The sequence below is a fragment of the Anabrus simplex genome, chromosome 5 (assembly GCF_040414725.1).
Source record: "Anabrus simplex isolate iqAnaSimp1 chromosome 5, ASM4041472v1, whole genome shotgun sequence".
NCBI lineage: Eukaryota > Metazoa > Arthropoda > Insecta > Orthoptera > Tettigoniidae > Anabrus > Anabrus simplex.
This window is the reverse complement of record NC_090269.1, coordinates 421,419,194-421,445,657: the sequence shown is the minus strand read 5'-3', so window position 1 is coordinate 421,445,657 and position 26,464 is coordinate 421,419,194. Positions and strand designations below refer to the sequence as shown.

Here is a 26,464-nt window from a genome sequence, read left to right as displayed (position 1 = left end):
GCCGAGAAACTAGTGTACATACTTGTTAATTAACATATGAAAAGGGAATCATCTCTTTGCAAGATTTATGAAAACTTTTCACTTCATTTCTTTGCACTTTGCATTTCTGTACCAATGGAGGAACATAACAGGCTTGAAAAGTGAAAAGATTCCTAACTTTTCACTTTTCACTTTGCAAGTTAAATCTGAAAAGTGATGGTGGAACAAAATCTGAACTGAAAAGTGCAAAGTGAAAAGTGAAAAGTTGCAAAGTTCGTTCGTGGAATAGGCCCCAGTTAATACAGCTGCGACTCATCTTGTTTAACAAAGTTTAAAAATCATTTGTGTTGTCGTTTACAAGAACCATGTCATCTGCATATCTGAATGAGTTTATATAACACCATTGATTTCTACAACCAGTTCTAAATCTTTGAGAGCTTATCTGAATATTCTGTCTAAATATACTGTATCAAACAAAAGAGGAGTCAGTGTACATCCCTGTCATTTACATCTTAGAACTTTATTTTCAGATTAGTATTTTTTGTCAAGTGGAATGTTTGCTGTCCAATGCCAATGAAGGAACTAAATGCTTTCTTCTTTTCTTCTTCTTTCTTCTTCTTTTATGACCACATAGGATCACTTTAGTCAGTCCGTCGTTCAGGTCTCTTTGAAGGGATTGTTCGGGCTTTGCGGTCCTCCCAGTACTTCTTCAGACGCTCCGATCTTCGTGCCCTTTCCTCAGTTGAAAATGTGCGTGTTGTTGGTTTGTTTTGTGTGAGGGTAAAGCGGAGGTTTGTATTCTTGAGTTTTGTATTCAATTTTATCTTATTTTTGGTGTCTTCTGTTGTAAGGCCTATTTCCTTCAGATCCTCTCTTACTTCTCTGATCCATTTACATCCTGTTGTGTTATTTTTTGAGACGAGATTGTGTTGTACTAGTTGTTTCAGAAGTCTCGAGTCCTGCATCCTCATGATATGTCCAAAGAATCCCAGTCTCCTCTTACGCATAGTATCTGTAATGGGTTCTAGCTCTTTGTACACGACTTTGTTAGGTATTAACCGCCACTGTCCATCTTTCTGATATTTTTTGTTGATACAGGTTCTTCCAATCCTCCTTTCAATTTTCTGAAGTCTGTCAGTCTTTGATTGTTTATTCAGGTAAAAGAGTGTTTCTGCTGCATATGTAGCTTCCGGTTTTATAACTGTGTTGTAGTGTTTTATTTTTGTATTTATTGATAGACATTTCTTTTTGTAGATATCCCATGTTAATTTTTGTGCTTTAGCTAATCTATTTGTTCTTACTTGGATTGAGATTTTTTCATTTAAGTTATGTGTTATTACTTCTCCAAGATATTTAAACTGAGTTACTATTTTGATTTTATTACCATTTATGGTGACTTCTTTTAGCTGTGTTGGTTTTTGGGGCATAATTTCTGTTTTTTCAAATGATATTTTGAGGCCAATTTTATTTGCAATGTTTTGAAGTTCTGATATCTGGGTTTTTGCTTCTTTTATGTCCACTGCTAGTAATGCTAAATCGTCAGCAAAACCCAGGCAATTTGTTTTGGTTTTTCGGCCAATCTTTATTTTGGGGGGACATTTTCTAAACCATTCCCTCATTACCATTTCTAGAGCACAGTTAAATAATAGTGGTGAGAGCCCATCTCCCTGCCGTAGTCCAGTTTTAATTTCAAATGTCTCTGATGTTTCACCCCTAAACTTCACTTTTGACTTGGTATTGGTGAGAGTCAATTTTATCATGTTTATTAATTTGGGGTGTAGTCCAAGGTGTCTTAAAATTTTAAACAGAGATTCTCTATGGATGCAATCATAAGCTTTCTTGAAATCTACAAATGTGATCACCATATCTCTGTTTCTTCTCCTGTTATAGTCCATTATCAACTTAAGACTCATGATCTGATCAGGACAGCTCCTCCAGGGTCTGAAACCTCCTTGATATTCTCCTAGTTCTTTCTCAAGTTGTAAACTTATCCTATTAAGGATGATTATTGAAAATATTTTGTATGTTATGTCTAGGAGCGAGATTCCCCTGTAGTTATTAGGGTCGGTTTTGTCCCCTTTTTTGTGCAGAGGATGAATGAGGGCTGTTGTCCAGTGTTCTGGTAGTTCTTCTTTAATCCAGATAGAGACAAGTTGTTGATGGAGGGCAACTTTTGCTGAGGTTCCTGCATATTTCCAGATTTCCGCAAAGGTCTGATCTTCTCCTGGCGCTTTGTAGTTTTTTAATTTATTCAGAGCTTGGTAGACTTCCTTTATTGTGGGGGGATTGATGTTTTCTGGTGATGTTTTTATCGGGGTGTTGGTGTCCAAATGAAGGAGTTCTGTAGGTTCCTCACAATTTAAAAGCTTGTTGAAATGTTTAGCCAGAATTTCTGCATTGTCTTTATTGTTATGGGCCAGCTTACCATCTTCATCCTTCATCAGTAGGGTTGGGGGTTCATATTTTTGGAGCTGCTTTCTGAAGGTTTTGTAGTAGTCCCTTGATTTAGTTTTACTGAACTGTTCTTCAATTAACTGCAGGGTGTCCTTATGATGTTGTCTTTTTATTCTTCTTAAGACTTGGGTAGTTTCTTTTCTCTGTTTTACTAGCTTTTGATAGGATATTTCTGTCTTTTGGGACTGATGTAATAGCCATGCCTGATGTCTTTTCTCCACTGTTTCATCACATTCACTGTTCCACCATTGGTGTTTTTTACGTGGTTTAATTGGAGCTAGGTCTTCTGCAATTTGTTTAAGGTTGTGTACTAAGTCTTCAAGTTTGTCTGTGATTTTTATTTTTTCAGTTGCTTTCTGGTAATTTTTGTTGTTGATTAGCTGGGTAGGATCTATTTTTCTTTTAGTTTTAAGGGCTTGCTTTTGTTGTCTCCTCTGGGGAGTGAGTTTAATTTTAATTTTAACTACGTAGTGATCTGAACCTGTGTCTATTCCTCGGAGGACTTTGACGTTATAGATCTCTTTGTGGTGGTATTTGTCCATGCAGACGTGGTCCAGTTGCCATTCTCCTTTAGTGTAGTCAGGGTGTTTCCATGTTTTGAGTTTTTGAGGTTTCCTCTTAAAACATGTAGATTTTGAGATTAAATTATGGTTTCTACACAGGTCAACTAGTCTCTCTCCATTTTTATTTGTTTTCTTGTGTGCTGGCCATTTTCCGATGATGTCACGGTATTTTCTTTCTCTGCCTAGTTGAGCGTTGAAGTCGCCTATTAATAATTTTATATGGTGTTCACAAATAGAACTGAAATTTCTTCTATTTTGACTTCTGTTAATTTAAACTGAGAATATACTTTATGTGAATACAGACAAACAAGACATACTAACATCTACACTCAGAGTGTCATGCGATATCTCCAAGGACAGAAGAGACAGCACATTGACCAATAAGACAGGTAACTTCTTCACCCCAGGCTCATCCTCATCCTCTTCATCAGCTGTCACATTGTCTTCTAGAAGAGACTGGAATTTCTCAATCACTTTCAGTAACTGTGCTGGAAGACCATCCTCTCTTGAAACTTCAACTGCGAAAAAAAAATAAAAAATTGGCTGGATCATACATCATTTAGATTTAATGAATAACATTCTTAGAAGTTTATGAAAAATCTTTTCAAATGAGCATTCTGCACTACAATCACAAATCTACTTTTATTAAAAGTAACAAAATACTACCAGGTTTTACCACCTTCAGCACAGCTCCTACTTAAAACTTTCATTGAATGAGATATAAGTAATGGAAGGAGAACAGACAAGAACTTTTCACCTGTATGCAAACACTTTTTCAGACAATATTACAACAACAACAGCAACAACAAGTAGTAGCAGCATACCTGCCAACTTTACAAAACAGCTCATTCTAAATGTCTTGCAAAATACAGGCGTACTATGGTATATTATTGTCTCAAAACCTGACTGTTGCCATACGAGGTTACAAGGTTAAAAATTACACATCTCTATTCACTCACAGGAAGTATGTGAGTGAGATGATCGGTCTCTGATAAGCCTTCCGAAAATGGTATGAATTCATGCTCCACATGTGAATCAGTCATGCACTTAGATGACATTACGGAGCAAATGCATAGATTAATGCTTAGCACTCACGTGGCAGGCCACGCCCGATGAGAATATCCCGCATAGATCCTATGTCAGGCAATGCCCGACATGATTTTCTTCCTTACTGAAACAGGAACGCCCGTACTTTAGCTTAGTGGAGAGCATGGATTGACGCCAGGGCGTGTACGGTCCATGCTCGAGAGTCTGAGACAGAAGGGTAGTGCAATAAGTTCTTATTCAGTGGAACTTGAAGTTTATTCAAGAAAAACAAATAAATCATATCGCCTTTACAGATGAATAGTTGGAGTTTGAGTGTCCAGAAAGATGTAGAGAAGGGCGTTGTCCCTCGTCCCTCGGTGCCAGCGCCGGTCGTCGTCCCTCAGCGTCTGCATCGTCCTGCGTCGCTGAACTCCTCCACTCACAATAGAACTCCTCTCAGCACTGCACTGAAGGTTGTGGCACGACACTGTTTGTTAAATGCACGAGATCCACTGTCAATAGTGTTGGACGCAAAATGCTTCGAAGAAATAAATTCAGAATCACAGTTCCATGATGATGATGAAAGTTAGCCCTGTTCAGTAAATGAAATAGTCATTGAAGAACTTGAAATTATAGGCAACACAAAATCTGGAGCCTTCTATGACTTTGAGGTTCAACCGTGTGCAACTTCACTTAATCACAGTTCAAAGAAAAGAAATAAATCAAATCCCTCGGACACAGTTTTTCGTAATGTTCATAATTAATATGATGAAGTGAATGCAATGTTTTAGCACACGTAAAATTTGAAATACATTAAGGTTTCTATGAAGACAGTTTTAATTGATCACAGTACAGTTTCGTGACTTGAAACCAAGTTTTCGTCGAGGAACAGTTTATGAACTGTAATGCGCAGTCTTGTGAAAAGAAAACTAAGTTCCACTAAGTTACAGTCTTTATGAAGTAAGTTACACAGTCTCTCGAGAAGAAAAGTAGGCACAGTTTTTATGGAATACATAAAACACAGTCTTTCAAAAGAAATTAATTTTCCACTGAGACACAGTCTTTCCAAAGTAAATTAACACAGTCTCATGAAAAGAGACGTAGACACAGTCTTTACGAAGTAAATTAAACAGTCTTTCAAAAGAAATTAATTTTCTACTGACACAGTCTTTACGAAGTAAATTAACACAGTCTCACGAAAAGAGACGTAGACACAGTCTTTACGAAGTAAATTAAACAGTCTTCAAAAGAAATTAATTTTCCACTGACACAGTCTTTACGAAGTAAATCAACACAGTCTCTTGAAAAGAAATGTAGGCACAGTCTTTACGAAGTAAATTAAACACAGTCTTTCCAAAGAAATTATTTTTCCACTGAGACACAGTCTTTACGAAGTAAATCAACACAGTCTCTCGAAAAGAAATGTAGGCCGAGTCTTTACGAAGTGAATTAAACCTTGAGGTACAACCTTTTATGAAATGAAGTTAATTCTCACTAACTTTACGCACTAAGTTAATCACACTCTTTATAAAAGCACAGTTGTTCAAAAAGGTCTATGTGACAGCAATTAATGTACAGTCCCTGCAAGACGAAATTCAAAAGTAAAAAAAATGTTGATCAGCTAAACCGATTCTATCACTTGTATTATTATTGAACAAGTCTTCTGAGGCAACTTATTTACTTCACACGAAGTTAAAGTCCCACGAGTATACTTTCGACACTTAGACACTTGAATCGTCTCGCGTACCTTCTACCATCGGCCCTCAGCTGGACAGAATAAGTCTATAATCCTACAGCTGGCCAGTATGGCGTGGCAGCTGGGACACGACGAAATACACTCTGAATTCTATGGAGCTAGCGGGCTCCTTTTATACCCACAGGTCAGCTGGCAAGGCTGAAAATACGAGATTCTTTAACCTTCCATAACTCTGCCATCCTTCCGCCGATTTGCTTGAAATTTTGTACAGTGATATTTGTTATTTAGGCCTACAAGATGACGTGCTTGAAATTATAATTGGACATCAGTTCTGAACATAGTGAAATAGAAGGAATGGAACGTTCGATCGTGACGTCACTCGGCTTTGGCTGGTACCCTGCAACGAGCGATCACCTGCCTGCGCTGTCACACATGATGCCAGCGCGCTCAGTGCTCGTTTCAAATCTTCACAGACGGGTGTTAGCACGTTTTCCACAAGAAATACATGGACGGCGAATGCTGACAGGGCATTCCCATTTCATTATATAACTCCTTTGTTGTGTTACGCATGCATGAATTACGGGTACAGTAAGCTACTGCCATCTTTTGACGACAATTTGAAGCCATGTATAGCTATAATCTCTTTCAAATCAGGTTTTGTGGGCATTCTTTGAGGACCAAGCGAGTTTGTAAACAGACGTTAACAACATGGCGTTGTTCAAGCAGCATGAGAAGGAAATAGCCAGACTTTAAGATGAAAGTGACGTTGATTTCAGCGATAGTGAGAGTGATTTTCAATTAAGTGGTGAGGAATATATTGCAGAATTTGACTGTGTTGGTGAGTTGAATGATGAAGATCCTGATAATGAGAAAAGTATGCTAAATGGCAGTGCTGATACCTCTACTGATGGTTGGAGGGAATACGATGACATGGACTTGGACTTCAAAAGAACCCCATTCACAGGTATGTCCGGATATAAGCCACCACAAGGGGCTAAACCTAAGAGTGAACTTGACTTTTTCCAATTATTCACAACTGACGAGTTATTGTTAGAAATTGTGCGTGAGATGAACCGATACGCCAGTGTAAACATTCAAAAGGTTACACCCCTCAAACATGAGTCTATTAGGAGGTCGTGCATAGATGTTACTCTTCCTGGATTCAAAGCATTGTAGGTGTAATCCAAAACATGGCAATGAACAGTAAGCCTGAATTATGACGTGAGGCAATGTTTTTCTACAATATTTGTAGAAAAAAGCCTGGATTGATAATAGTAATGTTATTGGCTTTACATCCCACTAACTACTTTTACAGCTTTTGGAGATGCCGAGGTGCCAGAATTTAGTCCTGCAGGAGTTCTTTTACGAGCCAGTAAATCTACCAATACGAGGCTGATGTATTTGAGCACTTTCAAGTACCAGCAGACTGAGCTAGGATCGAAACTGCCAAGTTGGGGCCAGAAGGCCAGCGCCTCAACTGTCCGAGCCACTCACCCCAGCAAAGCCTGGATTACATACTGGCGAGTGCCTTGAGAAATTCTACACAATGCACAATTACAAATAAAAAGTGTCTGCCTGAGATAATTTCAGGCTTAAAAATGCTGAACATTGCACCTAAATACTCTATTATGCTTGTATTATATTTATTTTGTGTTTGCTTTATTTGATTTTTATAAATATGCTGTACATATGTTTGTGCTGTCTCTTATCCGTCAGCAAGCAGATACTTAAGAGGCAGGATTATTCAGAAGGAAAGAAAAAAAAAAAGGAGAGCTAAGGGTTAATATATTACAAAATGCGCCAGCGCGATTATGTGAAGCACAATGTTATTTTTATCAAGTAATAAATTAAAATTTGCCAGAATTGTCTCCAAATGGCTCCTAAAAATCTCTAAAAAAGTCACTAGTTGCTATCTTTGAAATGTTGTCATAAATTACTAAAATAGACTCCAAATCTAGCTAATAGTCTCTAGAATCGACTAGACTGATGTGAACGAACACGAACATAGCATGCGAGAACAAGAGATTTACAATCTATCCATGTTACAAGTCATCCATTTCATGACCGTATCGATGAGTATAATCAGGAAGTTAATATAAAGAACCACCTAATCGATACTTTATTTTTGCCTCAGGCAAAACTGAATATATATTAACACTTATAGAACATGTTTCGACCACTTAGTGGTCATATTCAGCTGTATAAAGAAAAACTAAGATGAAAAAACATTAGGATAATAAGCACAAGTTATACTCTTAGGTTAAAATGAAAAAAGAGTATCACGTGTGCTTATTATCCTAATGTTTTTTCATCTTAGTTTTTTCTTTATACAGCTGAAGATGACCACTAAGTGGTCGAAACATGTTCTGTAAGTGTTAATATATATTCAATTTTGCCTGAGGCAAAAATAAAGTATCGATTAGGTGGTTCTTTATATTAACTTCTTGATCTATCCGTGTGTCGCGATATACAGGTTTCAATAAACATCGCACATTTGCGCACATTTCTCATATTAATAAACGTCAATATTTCATTTGAAAGCAGTCAATGAGTGAAGGATTACCGTCCAATGGTGTAGAATGCTGAAATGGCGGGATATGAAAACAAATGTTTAAATTTCACCAAAAAATAAGCTAAAATTGGGAGAAATAATAGAATAATTGGGAGGCAGGAAAAACTGTCAAAAATCGGGAGCCTCCCGCCTAAATCAGGAAAGTTGGCAGGTATGTAGTAGTAGTAGTAGTAGTAGTAGTAGTAGTAGTAGTAGTAGTAGTAGTAGTAGTAGTAGTAGTTTAGTTATGCCATCAATGTAGCCAAATACGGGTCACAACTTGGGCAAATAATGTATATATAATGTATATATTTTTATATAATACTTGCTTTCTCCTTTTTGATTTTTTATGTATGTTCTTCCATTTGTTATACTTCATATGCAAATTTGTCAAGTGCTTCATTCTGAACTATACATGATTAATTTGTTCATGTACATTTTGCATATCCAGTACGTATATTCAGCACCTCTTTCTTGTATATAATGGTACTTCTGACACAAATAAATAATAAATAATAGTAATGAAAATATATTTTATATTCCAAATCATTCTTTAGGAGGTGGGTTTGCCGTCAGACCCAAATGCTGGGCCAGAAACAGACTTACTGTATTCACTGGCATAACTTTCTCAATTTTTCTCAGAATATTATGACAAACTATGGTACAAGAATAACATAAGTAATTCCAATCATCTTAATAATTCTTAATATTTTTCTTTCCATACTTACTTGCCATACAACTAATATAATACCTTATTTTAAGGAACGCATATGGTTTAGAAAATGACAAAATTACATACAAATGGTACAATTTAATTACAGTAGGACTTGGTTAACATTTTGAATTTGAATTTGTGATTAATTAGAAAATTTCTCATGGACCCTTTACATTCTTATATAACACAATGTTAAAAATATTGGTTGAATCTGGATATTATGTTGTTTATTTCGAAGTAAAAGAATACCATATTTTCAAAAATGATATTTAAGGATGAGTGAACTCTGTTTGGATGGAAGAGAAGAGTGTAGAACTGTTCTGGTGCTGGAACTACAGTTGTTGCAAAGGTTTCTGCCAACTAAGGGTATATTCCTTGAATAGTCTTCTAGTAAGAGTTTCGGTTACCAGAAAAATCTGCTCCTTAGGCCTAAACCCAGAACTATACCTGGAGTTAAGTGACAGTCATTCCACTGCCTACCATATGTGTGGATTAACTGTCAACAGCTATGCTTTTCTCTGACCTAAAACTAGTAACAAACAGAATGTATACTGCTTTTAGGGACAGTAAAGTGCTAGCAATAAAGGGTGCAACATCGAGATATCCGCTTGTTTTTCAATCCAGTATTAAGGCCAGCCTGGTTCGCTTAAACTGTGAAGTATGTTGTGTTACTGAAAAAGTAAGGATCGTTTCTAATTTAAGATTGGGTAAGTACAGTGTACGATACTGTACAATTCAAAATTATGGTTAATTTTCTGGACATTTCAGGTTCAAATTAACCAAGTTCTACTGTACATCAGATTTCTTCTGAATGGCTCATGTTTTGGTGTTTAAATTTAGTTAAAAGGTCATAAAACAATCACTACCCAGCGGTGAGCATACCGAGTTCGATAGCTGTAGTCGCATAAGTGCGACCAGTATCCAGTATTCGGGAGATAGTAGGTTCGAACCCTACTGTCGGCAGCCCTGAAGATCGTTTTCCGTGGTTTCCCATTTTCATACCAGGCGAATGCTGAGGCTGTACCTTAATTAAGACCCCAGCTGCTTCCTTCCTACTCCAAGCCCTTTATAGTTCACATTGAATCCAGATTTACATTAAGGAGTGAGGGTAATTGTTTCACCTATTCTCAATTGAATAGGTGGAAACAATTACCCTCACTCCTTAATGCAAACCATAAGACCTATCAGAGTCAGTGCGATGTAGAGCAACTTATAGAAATAAAAAAATAAAAAGTGGTGAGCATAACAATTGTATTCCAAGTGCATCCGTGTTCTGGGTTTTTTACATAGCTGAAGAGACCACTTCCAGAACCACAAGCTCTATCAAAGCTCCTTGTTGTACAACCTGGCAGTCAGTTTCTCGTTCTTTTCTATGATCTCTTTCAACCGACTACCTAAACATATGAACTACCATTGACAATACTGCACATTCCCATGTCTATCGATCAGATTCTACATCTTCCCAGTTGCTCAAGTTACTACAAGTACTAATAATAATTGTATGGCCTCAGCTTCCATGAGCAAGAATTTGATCTGAATCAAAGTCAATTTCAACACTTCGTTTCACTCTACCAGATGCTACAGAAAAGGATCTCTGTTGGGCGATCTATGGCCAAGTTTTAATTCATTTTGTCAGATAACCATGAAAGATCTTTTTACATGCCGACATCATACAACATAGAGTGCCAAATAGACTCACTTCTGCCCAGCATTATCCCAGTAATCAAATTACAATATTGATGTGTAACTCACCAACAGTGTCCAAGAAACGAGAGAACTGAGACTTGAAGTGCAGCTTCACCACCAACAGCAGCTCATAAAAACACTCAACTGATAGAACTGAAGTAAGTTTGTCAACTGCAGACAGATCCTGCAAATTCTCGATACAATTCTGATACAAAACACTGAAAACAAAATAAACTGGTATTTAGACAATCCATTCAAATAAACATTCTAAAAGAAATGTGTCAAACTTACCAATTGTAGAATTTACTTGGTCCACTTTACAATACAAAATTAGGAAAAGCATTTTACATTATGGATACATAATGAAAAAACACTTTCTATTATTACACCAGTACGTTTTGCCACCTATCAGGTCATCCTCAGCTGGTTCACAGTCACATTGATCAAACAGATTCCATAAAAATTACTGAAAACTAATACTACTTAAAATAGATTATATACTGTGAGAAAATATGGTGCTAACAATATAAAAAGTACTTGCAACATGTCTTAATTCTAAACACATTTTCACATTATAAGTTATTGTGAATTGTGAAACATCAATCGTGACATCCTCTGTTTTCAATACACTATTTTACTGCTTGAATAAACTTAAGGTTGTCCTATTGCAATCCTATGACATTGCAAAATTGTGGATTTAAACAATCGATTCAAATAAATTGTTTAAAAGAAAGTACGTCGATGTGACATGAGAGAATAACAAGGACGAAGTCTGCTTAGAAGGGACTGAAGGATGTAGGAGCTCCAAAAAGTATATCAACAAGTTAAGACAATAAATGATATTTCCATATGTGATACTTCACCACATAAGCTTTCACAAATAGAATTAAGGAAGATTCAACCTTTTCAATACAAAACGTGTCGTATAAGATGTTCACAACATATTATTTATTATATTATTAGAACCGGTTTCGACGCTTATTGCGTCATCATCAGCTACAAAAATCACAAATGGGCAAAGTACATATCACAAATATTGCATAAAAGACTCTTGCATGGCTGAATACAAATGATGGACTGCTTTTCTCCTTAAAGGCTAGAAGAAAATGAGTAAAATATGATGATGTGATGTGACACACAAAAGCATAGTAGTTTGATGAGTGAGTATTGTGCATAAAATTGGTCTGATGCTTTGAACATAAAAGTCTGAATGTGATGATAAAACGATATGGTAAAAACGATGTAGTAAAATTGTCCACTCTTCTGTTGCTGTTCAATTAAGACACATAAGTCCAGGTCCGATGTTATATGAGGTTGGCAAAACCATCAAAAAGATTTAGTCAAGGCCGGGACACCTGATGTTAAGCGATTGAATAAGGTTGATCTTCAAATTAGTCTCAGCTCAACAAGGGTGGTGAATCTTAAAAGAAGGGAAAGAAAAACTAAGTTAGTGAAATGGAACTCTAAATGGAGTCATGGCCAAGGATGATAGGATATGAGACTCACCTTGTTCAGCGTGCTGTGTGTGTAGTGTGAGGAGAGTTGTGGACAAGTGAGATGGGTGTGACTGAGGAACGAAGGTAGAGTGAGAGGGGTGGAAAGGGGAGGGGGGGAAGGGGGAAGGGGAGAGGAGAAGGGTAGGGAGGCAGAGTTTAAAGCGGGTCAGGAGGGCGGAGTGGTAGTGGTGTGGGACGTAAAAGAGTGCTGTGGAGAGCGTGAAAGATCGATTTTCCTCCCGTGGTTTTTATACCTCTAAAGACTTCGATTAGGAAGTCGAAAAGGATATTGGATTTTTCTGAAATTTCGTTAAGATTAAAGTTAGGATTAAAAAATTGGTCTAGGTGAATGAAACAGTTCTCTGTAACGTCGAGTAAAGGGCCTTTATTTATGTTTTTGAGAATTTCTAGGTCTTGTTCTATGGTAGTAAAATTATGCTTTAAGTCATGTATGTGTAGGCCTATTGCAGATAGACTGTTGATAGACTGAAAAGTTTTTGTCACACTAATGTAATTTTAAGAAATGAAATTGAACTTGCGCGAGCATACAGTATCAGAATTAGAAAATGACTACCAAGTAAACCACAATATGGCATTCATCTGCAAAAACTTGACTATGAAACTAACTGATTATCGTTTCATACGGATTTTAATACCTATTCTGCATCTTTTCTGACTTTTATGAAAAATTTTATATAACAAGAATCTGCTATTCAGAGTAAATATTCCGCCATTATGAATTCTTGCTATAACAGACTACTACTGTATTAATAACTAACAAAGCTATATATACAGTAATTAGAAATCCACTTTCATAGCGTAACAGTTAGCAATATTGGCTGCCATCCTCAGGGGGCTAGGTTTGATTCCCGGTACTGCCACAAATTTAAGAATGGCGGGAGAGCTGGTATGTGGTTAAAACTGTACATGCGGCTCACCTCCATTAGGTGTGTGCCCAAAAAGAGTCGCACCACCTCAAGATGAGGACACAAGTTTATTAGTAATTGCAGGGGAAGGGGGGAACTTTTCTAAATTTCTCTTCCCAAATTTGGGGTGCAGGAATTATTCACGTATATCAAAACCTTAAGACACATTTTAAACTTTCAGTTTCAGCTTTTCAAAAGTTAAAAATCATATTCCCAAGAGTGAAACCTCGTTAGTACATTCCTCATTAACACATTTTCCCGCTTAGCACGTCGTAAATTTGAAGTCCCGATGCCCATCGTATAGTGACTTAACACGTCACTATTTTTTGCCTTTACCGCTTTACAATCACATATTCCCCAGACCTGCCTGCTGTCATTTCTTGATGGATACAGTACTTTTGCATCCATCTCTTGGCACAGGCCAGAGTAAAGTGTAGCTTCCACCGAAGTCCCAGTCAACATCCATGGCTGTGACAATATGGAAGTTGCTGGGGTATGGGTAGTGCTGAGTAATGACATTCAGAGCATGACTAGTGCATCTGAGTGTTATGAAAGGTGCTGCTCATAGGGTCAGTCGTGCTGCAATAATACTTTCTGACCCAGTGAGGAAAGCAATGGCAAACTACCTCACTCCTCATCGTGCCTAGTACGCCTCATTTTTGTGCTGCCATTGGTTTTTGGGGTTTCCTTATAACCGCATAACCTTTGGTGGTGCTATTTAAGGATCCAACCAGCCTCTGGGCTGATGACCTAACAGACAGACACATTCCCCAGACCTGAAAATGTTCTTTGTCATCCCTTGTGTACGGAATATGATTTCCAACAGAGATAAGAGCCCTTGCCATGGGTCGGTCGGAGAAAGTTGTGCGATAAGAGGAAATAACCTTGAATTCTCGAACAACGAGTATATTGCACCTTCGAAGGGCAAGCTGTTAGCTTTGGTAAAGTTGATTTTTGCGTCATTGATTGACATACATGGCTTATGGCTGGGAGTCATCCGAAATTATGCATCACGGAAGTTACTGCCACAAAATGTGTAACGGAAGTGTAACTCTATCAACCATACAGCTGTTAGTGGATGGTAATGACAGAGATACATATCTATGATCATTTGATTTTCTGACAAGTGGTTTATTTTTTGTTCTATGTTCTTTGTTCTATGGAAAGGTCTTTGTTGTCAGTGAGATTGTTGAATAACCCAGTGCGTTTGATAGTGCTTGTAGCCTATTTTTCATTCCAATCAGAAGTTAGAAATTTATTTATTCAAAATCATTCTTTCCAACTTCGGAAACATTCCTTCGCACACTCATTTTCTTTTTCCATTTCTATTTTGCTTATACGCATTTTCAATTTTGTCTCGATTGCCCACAATAGTGCTCAAAGTAGAATGTGCTAGCTTTAACGTTCGCGCCAACTCCACGCACTTAAGATGTGGATTCCTATCTACTTCCTGAAAGATTTTAACTTTTTCTTCATTAGTGAGTGGTTTCACGACCCTTTTCTTATCCATAGCTAGACAGATACCATGTGTTCCGCGCTACTGAACTTCTCACGATTATCCTATTAGTCCGTAAGTAGGCTGTCACACGACAAATAATGATTTCACTTCTTTTTAGCACTCAATACAATAAGTTAAAGGTAATGCCAATAACTGTTCTTGTTATAAGATGATTTAAATCAGTGTGGTACGACTGAAGTTAAAATAATAGCAATCGCAGATCTTCGATAGGTCATTTGTGGGTGCCGTTAAGTAATAAGGCTTCCATATACTGTAGGCCTATCCCATTAAAAAGTTATGTAAAGATTTAGGCAATGGTAAAGCGGTGTGCCATTCATACAAAAATACAAACTGCTAGTCTGACAGTTGGCACATTCTTATTATTCACCGGTGAGTCTGTCTGAACCAATGCCGAGTACTGCCGAAGTTTTGTGTTCAAGATGGCGGCCTAAGGTGCTTAATCACTTATGGCGAGTATAACCTCGCGAGAAATTCATGCTTGAACAAAGTGACCAGAAAACAGTGTTTAATTACCCACTGGTCAGAAACCTAAGGCTTCAACTAACAATAATTCATTATACAATTTTATTGTTTTAGGAAGAAAGTATCTGCTATAATTAGAGTTGGTGATTTTTAGCATTTGCGATAAATGTGAAATATGTCGAAACTTTGTCAGTGTATGTGCCTTCATCTTATATGACCCACACGAGTGGTTTTTAGCAATTTTGAATTAGCGATAAAATGCGAAATTGGTTCAAAATGCAAAATTATACAATTTATGTGAAATTCTCGGTTCTATACGAAATAAACATATATTTTTAAAAACAATGCATTTTCATAAAAATAAGATATATGTTGTTATTTATTTCAGAAGAAATAATTATTATGGCGCCCATTGCGATCATAAGGCAGTAACATACTTTGACGGACACTTCCATCCTGGTGCATGGAACATTTATAAGTTCATTATCGCGGTTAGCTGGTCAGAGAGATTTATTCTGTTTGTTTTGCAGCCTACCCGATTGATGCCAGATGATACCTAAAGCTATTTTCTCTGTGTAAATAGTAACTCTGAGCTGAAATATGGAAAATAAAAAGCACCTCAGTTTGCCGCTCGTTGTAAACAATCATGGCGGCATCCAAGCACGGCATGGATGAGGTGATTCATAACTGGCTTGAAAATAGTGATGTTGAAAGTGGAAATGATTCTCTGGAGGGTGAAAATACTTCTTCTTTTTCTTCAACTGACAGTGATGAAAGTGATTCAGATTTCAGTTGCGAGATGATTGTGCCAATTAAATCTACGTGATAAAACCAGAATGCAACAAGAGCGGGTGAGAAGTCTAGTAAAATGACACTTGGAATTATGATCTTGTTGACAATAAGCGTGTTTCTCTAACATGCAAATGAGTTTCTGAAATTCGCTCTATAGTGAGGAGGGGGTTGGGAAATAATCCAAAAGAAATGGACGTAGGGATTGAATTTCTAACCCCACAGTTCTGGGATCACGTTACTAAGGAAACCAATGTCTATGCCTCTACATTTCTTGCTAATTTATCTGCTTCCCTTGAAACCAGTAATACTTACAGTCAAAAACATTGGTTTCCTGTTACTATTGACAAGCTAAAAGCTCACTTTGCTCTGCGTATTCTTATGCATGTGATTAGTCAAATTTATGTTAAAGTGACGAAAAAATAAATGGTATGTAAGGGAATATTTCCTTTCACAAGTAATGGTAGGCCAAATGGTTAAATCATTCAAAGTGTGTAACATCTTTCACCGGCCAAAGAGCACTGCAAAGAACAATCAGTTAAACAGCAAATATACTTTCAAGCACACACATTCATTCTCTTTGTGTTGACCCTTGATCATAGGCGGTTATTCTTGACAATAGCATTGAGTAGTAGTTCTGTTTTAAAGTACGGTAGCAATTTATTTTATTGTCTGCTAGCCATGGGTAGAAACGAAGTGACGATCAAACAGCATGCCGAGAGTCACAAATTGGGACATTTTTATGTAAGCGATATAGATAGGCCTATATTGATGTGCCGACTTTACAATCAAAGACTTGAAGAAGAAAAATGTTTTGCAGTCCTTGCTTTGCCTTGGCAGCACTGCTGTGCATTTGGGCCTCCACGAACAGTGTTGATGTAGAGTTTTCTTTTAGCAAGTACAACATAATTCTGACTGACAGGCGGTCTCGAATGAAGGAGGACACAGTTTAAACAATTGGCATGTTGTACTTCAATCATCATTGAAATTCCCTTTCCTTGTAGGTGTGTTGTACTGTGATAAATAAATACGTTCAGAATAGTATTTTTTACTTTGAAGTTGTGTTTATAAATTTGTAAATAGGCACATTTGTGGGTGTGCGTTAATACTTCTTGCAGTCTTATGTTGATGTTTGTCTCATTTTCCGTAGTGAATTCAAAACTGCATGATAGCAATGTGTGATTAAACAGTATGATTTTACTCCCAACTGTTGTGTGTGCAATTTAGCAAATTATGCCTATTTTTAACCAATTTGCTACAAAATGCTAAATTTGAGAAGTTTAGATGCTACAAAACGCTAAATTTGAAAACTAAAACGCTAAACCTCCGATTTTTAAATGCTATAAACCACAAACTCTAGCTATAATATGTAGGTACTGTAGTTACTTCTATGAGCCCAAGGGCAAAAGAATGTCATATCTGTTCTTCCATATTTTTCACGTCTTTTAATAGTCTCTTGTTACTTTAACAGGCTCCAATAGAGAATTATTGATATTTGTTCTCTCGACTTTTCCACACTTTTTAGTGCTCTCCTTTATCTCCTGAAACACTATACACAGATGTAAATTAGTTAGTTATCTGTACAGACGAAAGGACTCTATCAGCGTCGAAAAACCTTCGACTTTCGCTCCTTCAAACAAGATAAATACATCTATAGACAACCGAATGCTTTTTCCTTACTCCCACAATTACTTAAAGAAGACAGTTATCTTATCATAACACATTCGACTTTCACTCCTTCAGCCAGTTAAATAGACTATAGGCAGCTGAACAGCCACTTAAGAAGGTTGTTGTCTTTTCACAACATACGAAATTGGCATCTGTGACAGTTTATCAGCTTTGCTTTTTCTGATCCTCTAACAGGAGTATTCAAGGAGGCACATTTCTGTTTCATTATAAAGACTGAGCTGTTTATTACTCTACCCCAACAAGTTTTTCAATGCTCCAGAAAGTATAATTGTGTGTACTTTTGACATGCAGCTTGATACTGCAATTTTAGCCAAGGACGTTCTAACAATTTGTATGTTTGGACAGACACCTACAATGATATCATCTTTTTATGACTTGTAAGAGCAATCAGGATCCCGATTTTTCACCATACAGGTTTGAGTTTGAGGCTGATGATGCCCTTAATATGGGCGAAACATGTCCCTTAACATTTTGTAATAATATTTAATTTCTAAAAAGATCTCTTTGTATTGAATAGGTGGATATATAAAATAATAACACTTGTAACATACTTTGTATTTACGTACATTTCAATACGGACCTAACATGAGAATTACCACGTGTAAGTGGTATGTTCCGAGCTGTCAGTGGAGAGATGGCGTGGGAGGACATCAGTAGACGAATAAGTTTGGATGGTGTCTTTAAAAGTAGGAAAGATCACAATATGAAGATAAAGTTGGAATTCAAGAGGACAAATTGGGGCAAATATTCGTTTATAAGAAGGGGAGTTAGGGATTGGAATAACTTACCAAGGGAGATGTTCAATAAATTTCCAATTTCTTTGCAATCATTTAAGAAAAGGCTAGAAAAACAACAGACAGGGAATCTGTCACCTGGGCGACTGCCCTAAATGCAGATCAGTAGTGACTGATTGATTGATCTTGTTGGATAGTTTTCAATGGGATATTTGATAGTGCGCTTTCCCGCTTAACATGATCTTTTTCATTGTCCCCTGTAGAAACGTACTAACGAGGTTTCACTGTACATTTGTTGAGACCAGTGAGAATATCCTCCCTCTCCCTAAAAGAGTGACTGCCACTTAAATATTTTTAATTTCCAAGTGAAATTACCAAGGATCATCTCCAGATGAGGCTACTTACCAACACAAATGATTCCCATCTCCAGAAAAAAAGAGACACACATAGAGTTATTCTTTAATGAATATATGCTTGTTCTTTTCTTGATTTCTTACTTACTCTACACACATTGTCAGGAGACTGTATGCATCTCCTTTATGTTACAATCCTATTCTCCAACCTATCTTTAAAGGGAAATTTCTAAATATCAGTTACACCATACCTGTGGTACGTTTGTTCATTTTCTTGCTTCACTAACTCTTTCTTTTTTTTCTTTTCTTAAATGTTTGTACGCTATCTTATAAATAACTCTGTTCTACCTTTAACTGTTCAGTAACTGAGCAATGATCTTGCTCCTTAAAGTTGTCATATAATTAAACATGTTTTTACCTTCCAACTTCAGTACAGTGGGAGAAGAGTGCAGGAAAGTGTTTAATCTCGGTGCTTTTCATGCTCTTGATGTGGTGCAGCTGTTGTAGAGTTGCTTGCATAACATACCGAGAAAACTCTCGCCTTCCTCTCAGCATGTTGGCGGAGTCTGTACTGGCCCATTCTAATGGCCGTCTGCAAACACACAGATTTCAATTATTCATTTCTACAAAAAAATATTGTTTATAAACTGGTTCTACTCTCCAAAATGGACCAAAGGTAATATTTAGGCCCAGTCATCTTCACCTCACTAGTTGAAGGGAGTTCAAGTGCTGTTTGAAGAACTAGAACTCTGAAGGGACCATTAACCCTATCAGTACCAAGGTACTTCAAATAATGTATACAAACAATGGGAAGATACAGAAATAAGTACGTAGATAGGCAGAAGCTCAGGTATATTTGGTCACATGAATTAGCAAGACTACCTTAACATATTTCCATATTTTGAGAATACATTACTTTCAATGGAAATTTGAGAATGGAAACATGACAAGCATTCATTTGTCCTCATATGATGATAATGTAGCATTCTGATTTAATTTATGCAGCATCTTAAGTGGCTGAATAGTCCCACCCTATAGTGGCAGTTCCTTCTGCAGTTTTGGCACATAGCACGAGGGGGCTTGGGAAGAAGCTGCTCACCCCCTACCTCTATCTGGCTCTTTTTTGCCTCAGAATAAATGAATGAATAAATAAATACATAAATAAAATAAATAAATACTCTGCAAATAACTTCATCCATTGTGGGTGGGGTTAACTTCCAATAAGTACACCAGAGGAACCTGACCCCTTCAGAGCGTGTCCCCGGGTGGTGGATAGGGGGTTCCCAATAGGGATGATCTTCGGATCCGCAGACCAACAGGTAGCCCAATTCCTGTGGACTTTACAATGCTGGGACAACCTCTCTCCAGGTGTCATAAATATGGAGGGCCAAACTCTGGGTTATGAGTGAAGTCCACAACGGTAACTATTATGGAGAAGCTGGAATTCGGAACAGTGTGGTTAGTGGAAGAAGCGTCCTATTACTTGGCACCAATAAGAGCAAAAGCCTAAACCCATTAGTGTCTGTTCTGACATCCAGCAGCTCAATGGTCAGCATCTGTTCACCAGGTGGGTGCGGCTGGACTTTCCTGGTCATCAGATTCTGGGCAACTAGGAACATCATGAAAAGGAGAAGAATCGGAGCTTCTCAAAACCTCTTCACAAACACTATATTGATACACTCAACACAAATACGCTGGTCAAACTAGGCAAACTTAAACAGCTGACAGATGTACTAAAAAAATTTCAAATCAAAATTCTTGCTATACAAGGAACACGTTCCACAGATGAAAACCACTTCAACACAGAAAATTACAGATTATATAAAGGAAAACCTGCTGTCAGACGGGTAATGCCGACAATGTTTGACACAGGATTTACAATGCACAAATCAGTCACTGAAAATATCTTAGATTTCAATTAAATGTCAGAAAGGATCTCTACAGTAACCTTCATATCAGGAAACAAAAGATATACAATCGTCAATGCACATGCACCGACAAATGAGCTCAATAGAAAGAAACAGCAAGTAGAAGATTTTTGGGAAGATATGGGAAGAAATAACAAACAAAATACCAGAACGACATGTTAAAATTGTCAATGCAATGCACAACTAGGCACAAAGAAAAAGTACAAACAAATTACGGGCCCATACAAAGAACACAAATGCTCAAACAAGAATGGAGAATATCTCATACGATATTGTCAAAATTTTGACTTAAAAAATATGTCTACACAATTTCAAATACCAAGATGAAAGGTCACAACATGGAAAACGCCCAAAAACTTATGGGGAGAATTCCAAATAGATCACGAAGCCATATAAAAAAAAATACAAGAGGAATTTTGAATGCGAGAACACACAAAGGATTCTTTGAGTCTGACCATCACTTGCTACAAGTAAAGAATTCCAAGAAACAGAAAGGCAACATTGTACAAAATTTTAAGACCAGACCCAGAATACTTGCAGATAAATAAGGACAAAATTATTGAAGAAATTAATCAAAAAGCAACAGAAAGTTGGACAGACCTAGTGAAGACAGTTCAGAAGGCAATCTTTTGGGGTCAGCCTCCTAGGAAACACAAACATAGATGGTGGAAAGCAACTTGTAATCAAGCAACTGAACGAAGAATTCAGGCGTGGAAGAAATTTAGCAGCAATAGAACTGAAACATGGCAGAATTTCCACAACATCCAGAAACAATCATCGAAAGATATTAGAACAGTGAAAAGGACATACGACAAAAATAGACTAAATGAAATTGAGGAAGACTTCAAGAGAAACAGTAAGAGAAATTTCTATAGAACATTTAGGGAAACTATAAAAGGTTATCAGCCTCCAAATATTTGCTTCCAAAGACTGGATGTATCTTTGGAAAGAAATACTAAAGTGAACTGAAAAATTCTTAAAAATTACTCTGATAAACTACTCAACAGCGAGAAGCCTAGAGAAAAATTAAACTTCTCGAAAACCGTACCAAACTCAGATTTGAAACCATCCAAAATCACAGAGGTACAGGAGATCATAAATGGACCGAAAAACAACAGAGCACCAGAAGATGGGATTATCGCTGAGATATGGAAACTTGGAGACCAAAATATCATAAAGAAAATCCACAAAATTTTCTCAGAAATATGATATACAGAGAAAATCCCATAGGAATGGAAATGCACATTGATCCATAATAATTACAGAGATCTCTCATTATTGCCAGTCACTTACAAAATTCTCTCCAAGGCATTACTTAACAGGCTATAATCTCAAGTTGATACAAAGATAGGTGAAAACCAAGCAGGATTCAGAAAAAGAAGATCATGTATTGAACAGATCTGGAACCTGCGAACAATCCTGAAGATCAGACAGACAAACAACACTGTAGTCACATTCGTGGACTTTAAGAAGGCCTACGATTCAATCGACAGGCAGACTCTCTTTGATACTCTGGAAGAATATCAAGTAGACAGAAAAACTAGGGCACTCATACAAGAGACACTCACAGACACCACATCCAAAATAAAATTTATGGGTGAAATCTCAGAATCATTCGAGATACGTATAGGGGTCAGACAAGAAGATGGGCTCTCACCGCTTTTATTCAACTTGATCTTGAACAAAATCATCAAACAATGGAGAGAAAAAGTAAAAGGAATTCAGTTAGGAAGAACGTAAACAACCAGAACAATCATAAAATGTTTGGCATTTGCAGATAACCTGGCAATACTTAAAAACAATAGACAAGAAGCACAAGAAGTACTGGAATACTTACATGAAATTTCTATCAAAACAGGTCTACAGATATCATATGAGAAAAAACAGTATATGAAAATAAAATAAAACAATATAGAAGCCATGCTCACAAAATATGTAAAGATCACAAGAGTAGAAAAATTCAAGTATCTAGGGGAATATATACTAATAGGAGGATCAAATGAGGCATCCAACACAGACAGAACAGACAAACTTCAGAAAGCATACAAATTCATATGGACACACTACAATAAAGAAACATATCAAGACAGGCCAAACTCAGGCACTACAATACAGCTGTACTACCAGAAGCCCTTTAAGCTTCAGAAGCAACCACAACTGGAAAATCAGGTATCATATAGACAGAAAAAGTAGAACGTAAAATCCTCAGAAAGATTTTTGGAGCAATACACAGAGATTGTATATGGATCAAGAGACCAACTAAAGAACTATATGAATACACAGACAGACTCGCAAGCATGATCAGAAAACGCTGACTAATGTTCTATAGGCACATACATAGAACGGACAGCAGCAGACCCACAAAGAGGATTTTTGATGGAGCTAATAGCTCAATAAAGAAAAACAATTGGCTGAAAGAAATAGAAGATGATCTACAACAAGCATCTTGGGATAATTTAGTGATAATGATGGCTAATTTATGGCTGGTTTGTCAGAAGAGAGGTCTTGTTGGTGTTGTGTAGTGGAACTACTGAGATCAGGTGGCTGTCCTGCTTGAAGTGTGCATTGTTTAGCCATATTGTATGCTGGTGTCTATCCGTTGGAGATCAGTCTCGTCTATGGATGTTCGGTTGGGACGCACTGCAGGGTTACAAATCATTATATGATATCTACACTAAATGTTATATACCCTAAGAAGTGCTATGCACTTGGCGGAATACAACGTGTCACCTTGTCACCTAAGTTATTGGAGAACAAGGCCGAGGTATGGTGGCATTTAACATCAACCTCCAACTATAATCAATCACTACAGATCAATTCGATATGGTGTAGCGAGTTACACTGCATAGAAAGTTAGAAACTTCATTTTGTTCCGTATTGAACTGGGAAAAGGTGGACCTTTAACATTTTCATTTTACTGTTATACTGCATAGGTTTGTGATCCCATTATTCAGACTAGCCAGATTACATACAAAGCTTGTTATTATGACATGTAAATTCTGTGCAGGTTGTAAATAAGAAGAGAGAAACAGTGTATGTCTGATGTTGTAATTTATGTTTATATTATTGAGGAGGTTAAATTTGTAAGTATATTTATATATTTTAATGGACAGTGTGTTATTTCACACAAGAACCTTCCCGGAATGTCCTAATGCTTTTACTTTCAGTTCAACAAGTCATCAGGTTAGGAAAGCAAATCGGGATATAGTCAGCCTATGACCCCACCCTGGACGATAATATATTCTCATGCTTATTACATATTGTGTATCATCAAGTACACTGACACCCAATCAGTTTTCTTTTGTTAGTTCTATTCCAGAACTGTGAATTAAATGTAAATGTATTGGGGAGTCCAGAAAGCTGTAGATGCTACTAGGGTGCTACAGCAGTTTTGTTTAAATAATAATAATAATGATAATAATGATAATAATAATAATAATAATCATCATCATCATCATCATCATGGACGTCTCCAGTTTGTGTCCTAGTTACCTGGTGATCACATTGTGGAGCTTGTGTTTAAATGGTACTATTGTCGCGGCCACCAAATTAGGCGGGTGAGGAAAACTGCACTGTCGTCAGATATGGGAACGGCGAAGCGACAGATGGTCGAGAGTCGCTAACCCCCGGGCATGGATTGGCAACGCTGATCGTGCAGTGCTGTCTGCTGTCAAACTGAAGCCCATCCGCTCCAGTCCACCTTACCTGAGTCATTCCCTGTCAAGCAGCTGTTGAGTTCGCATCGTAAGTGCAGTTAAAAAATGGATAGTGAATGTGAATTGATTTGGGCTCAAGAAAGATAAAAGTGGCAGAGAGGAACAAGACATTCAAAATAAAGGGCGTAGAAAAACTCACGTCAGATGCCATCGACCGTGTGACTGCTGCAGATTGGGAAAAGTGCTTCAATCGGGCGGAAAATGTTCAAACAGACGATTGGGAGAAGGAAATAGTAAGGGACGAAAGAATGGAGCCATTCATCATCAGTGTAAAAGATGACTCGACAGATAGTGAGATGAGTGATGACAGTGAATAAGACTGCCTTGAAGCCAGAAACCGATTCTTACTTCATTGTAAATTAATATAAACCTATTCTTTAAAGTAGTTTTTTAATATATTATTCGGTACAATATACAGTATTCAGATATTTAAAGTTATAATGTAATAAAACTGATGCGGGTTAATATGTAATCCGAAAGTATTTACGGGGTCCTGCAACCTGTGCTGGTGCGCGCGCCCCGAACTGCCTCAGCTAGCGACATTTACATGATCGTTTTCCGGGTCATTTTCCAGGAAAATTACAAGACTCACGAAAATATGTTTCAGATAAAAAATATAATTCAGGTAATTTTTTACATTTTCCCGCAGACAAAATTTTATTGGCTGAAGAAATAAAAACTTGGCCGCTTACTAAAATTTTCAATACATGATTTTACGGATTTAAACTTACTCGTTCAAGATTTTATTTTTCATTATTATTTAAAGTAGTTTATATGGAAAATAGTTATACCACTGGAATCGGCAGTCTTTTCTGAAGCTTGTAGTATAATTTGTTTGGAAACATTGTATGAAGTAACATCAGGAGCTTGAGAGAGAGCAACTTGCCTCGCGCTTCGAAATGATGTGTTCAGTTAGACATTTCTTCGCCAGTTGCTACATAACCTTGGCAACAGCGTAATTTCTCTGACCCGCCTAATTTCGTGGCCGCGACAATAGTTCAAATTTACCAGAGGATCCTGAGGTAAAGAAAGGGTGAAAGCCAGTGTCAGCACATAGCCTGCTCCTGTCAAATATAACCAAGGGGTCTGCTCAAAGCTTAACATCCCCATCAGATGGATGAATCACCAACATCATATGCCCTCACTCCATATGAACACTGTGGAAGGTTTGGAATTGAAGTCAGGAATATTGTATACCACCACCTCACCTACCACGATGGCCAAAATTCTAAGGTGAAATATTTTTCCACCAAAGAGATGATTAACCATGAAGACTTGACGCCTTAACGATCAAGGCTACCAGACGGGTTAACATGGCAAGCGTATCTTCCAATCTGAAAAATCCCAAGAGTCAGAATGAAATCCATGATCTTGGGATAATTTAGTGATAATGATGGCAGAAAACAACAGGCGAGAGCAATCTTTTATACCGTAAAACGGGGTGAGAATGTGACAGCATTTATTGTTTTTTAATGATATAATTCCCAAAATTAAAGCAAATACACTGAAAATTTAATCGAAGTAAGCTACAATGTTGTAATTTGACTTACCAGGTTCAATTTTGTATTTTCTTCACAAGGGAGTGTTGGTAAGGCATTTTTTCTTGGCACATTCTCACCCCAGAAACGGCACTTTTCACACCACTTTTTATGTAAGTGAGCAAATTGAAAGTGGTTTTAATATTAAAATAGCTTGTAATTTATCTTAATGTACCATTTCATGATTTTTATAAAGCAACTCTCTCAGCACAGAAATCACTCCTCATTTTTTCCTCCTTTTGAAAGTGAGTTTAAGGTTTAATAACAGAAAAAACTTTTTTATTCAGTTTTATTAAATTCTTTGATTACAAGATTACTTACAAGTAAAGTAAGAAATATTAAGAAAAAATACTTGTCAACAAGCGTGAATTATTTAAGGCTTCATGTCAATTAGAAATATGTCACGTTTTCCAATTTTTCGTGGTGTCTGTATCTTCCTGATGACCTGCTCCTTGCAGTACCATAACACGTCCGGACGTTCAGGCCACTTCCAATATTTCCCATTCTTCGTCATAGTAGTTACTTCCCCCACATCGTCGAAATTTGTCAATAATTTTCCTGACGACTACAAAGTCTCCTGCAGATAAATCAGTTCTTTGCTCCTCATTAGTTGTTTGTACCGGTACGTCTGACTGTTCAGCTTC

At 37.2% G+C, this 26,464-nt stretch overlaps 1 protein-coding gene across 1 annotated transcript in view; it reads right to left on the bottom strand.

The window, feature by feature from the left end:
* FANCI (Fanconi anemia complementation group I) overlaps nucleotides 1–26,464 on the bottom strand; it is a 427,158-nt gene that overhangs the window by 103,541 nt on the left and 297,153 nt on the right. Inside the window, exons 16-18 of the mRNA XM_067148224.2 lie at nucleotides 19,057–19,230; nucleotides 10,737–10,888; nucleotides 3,318–3,514 (exon numbers count right to left, since the gene is read on the bottom strand). Of these exons, the coding sequence (XP_067004325.2) occupies nucleotides 3,318–3,514; nucleotides 10,737–10,888; nucleotides 19,057–19,230 (523 nt within the window). The remainder of the gene's footprint in view (nucleotides 1–3,317; nucleotides 3,515–10,736; nucleotides 10,889–19,056; nucleotides 19,231–26,464) is intronic.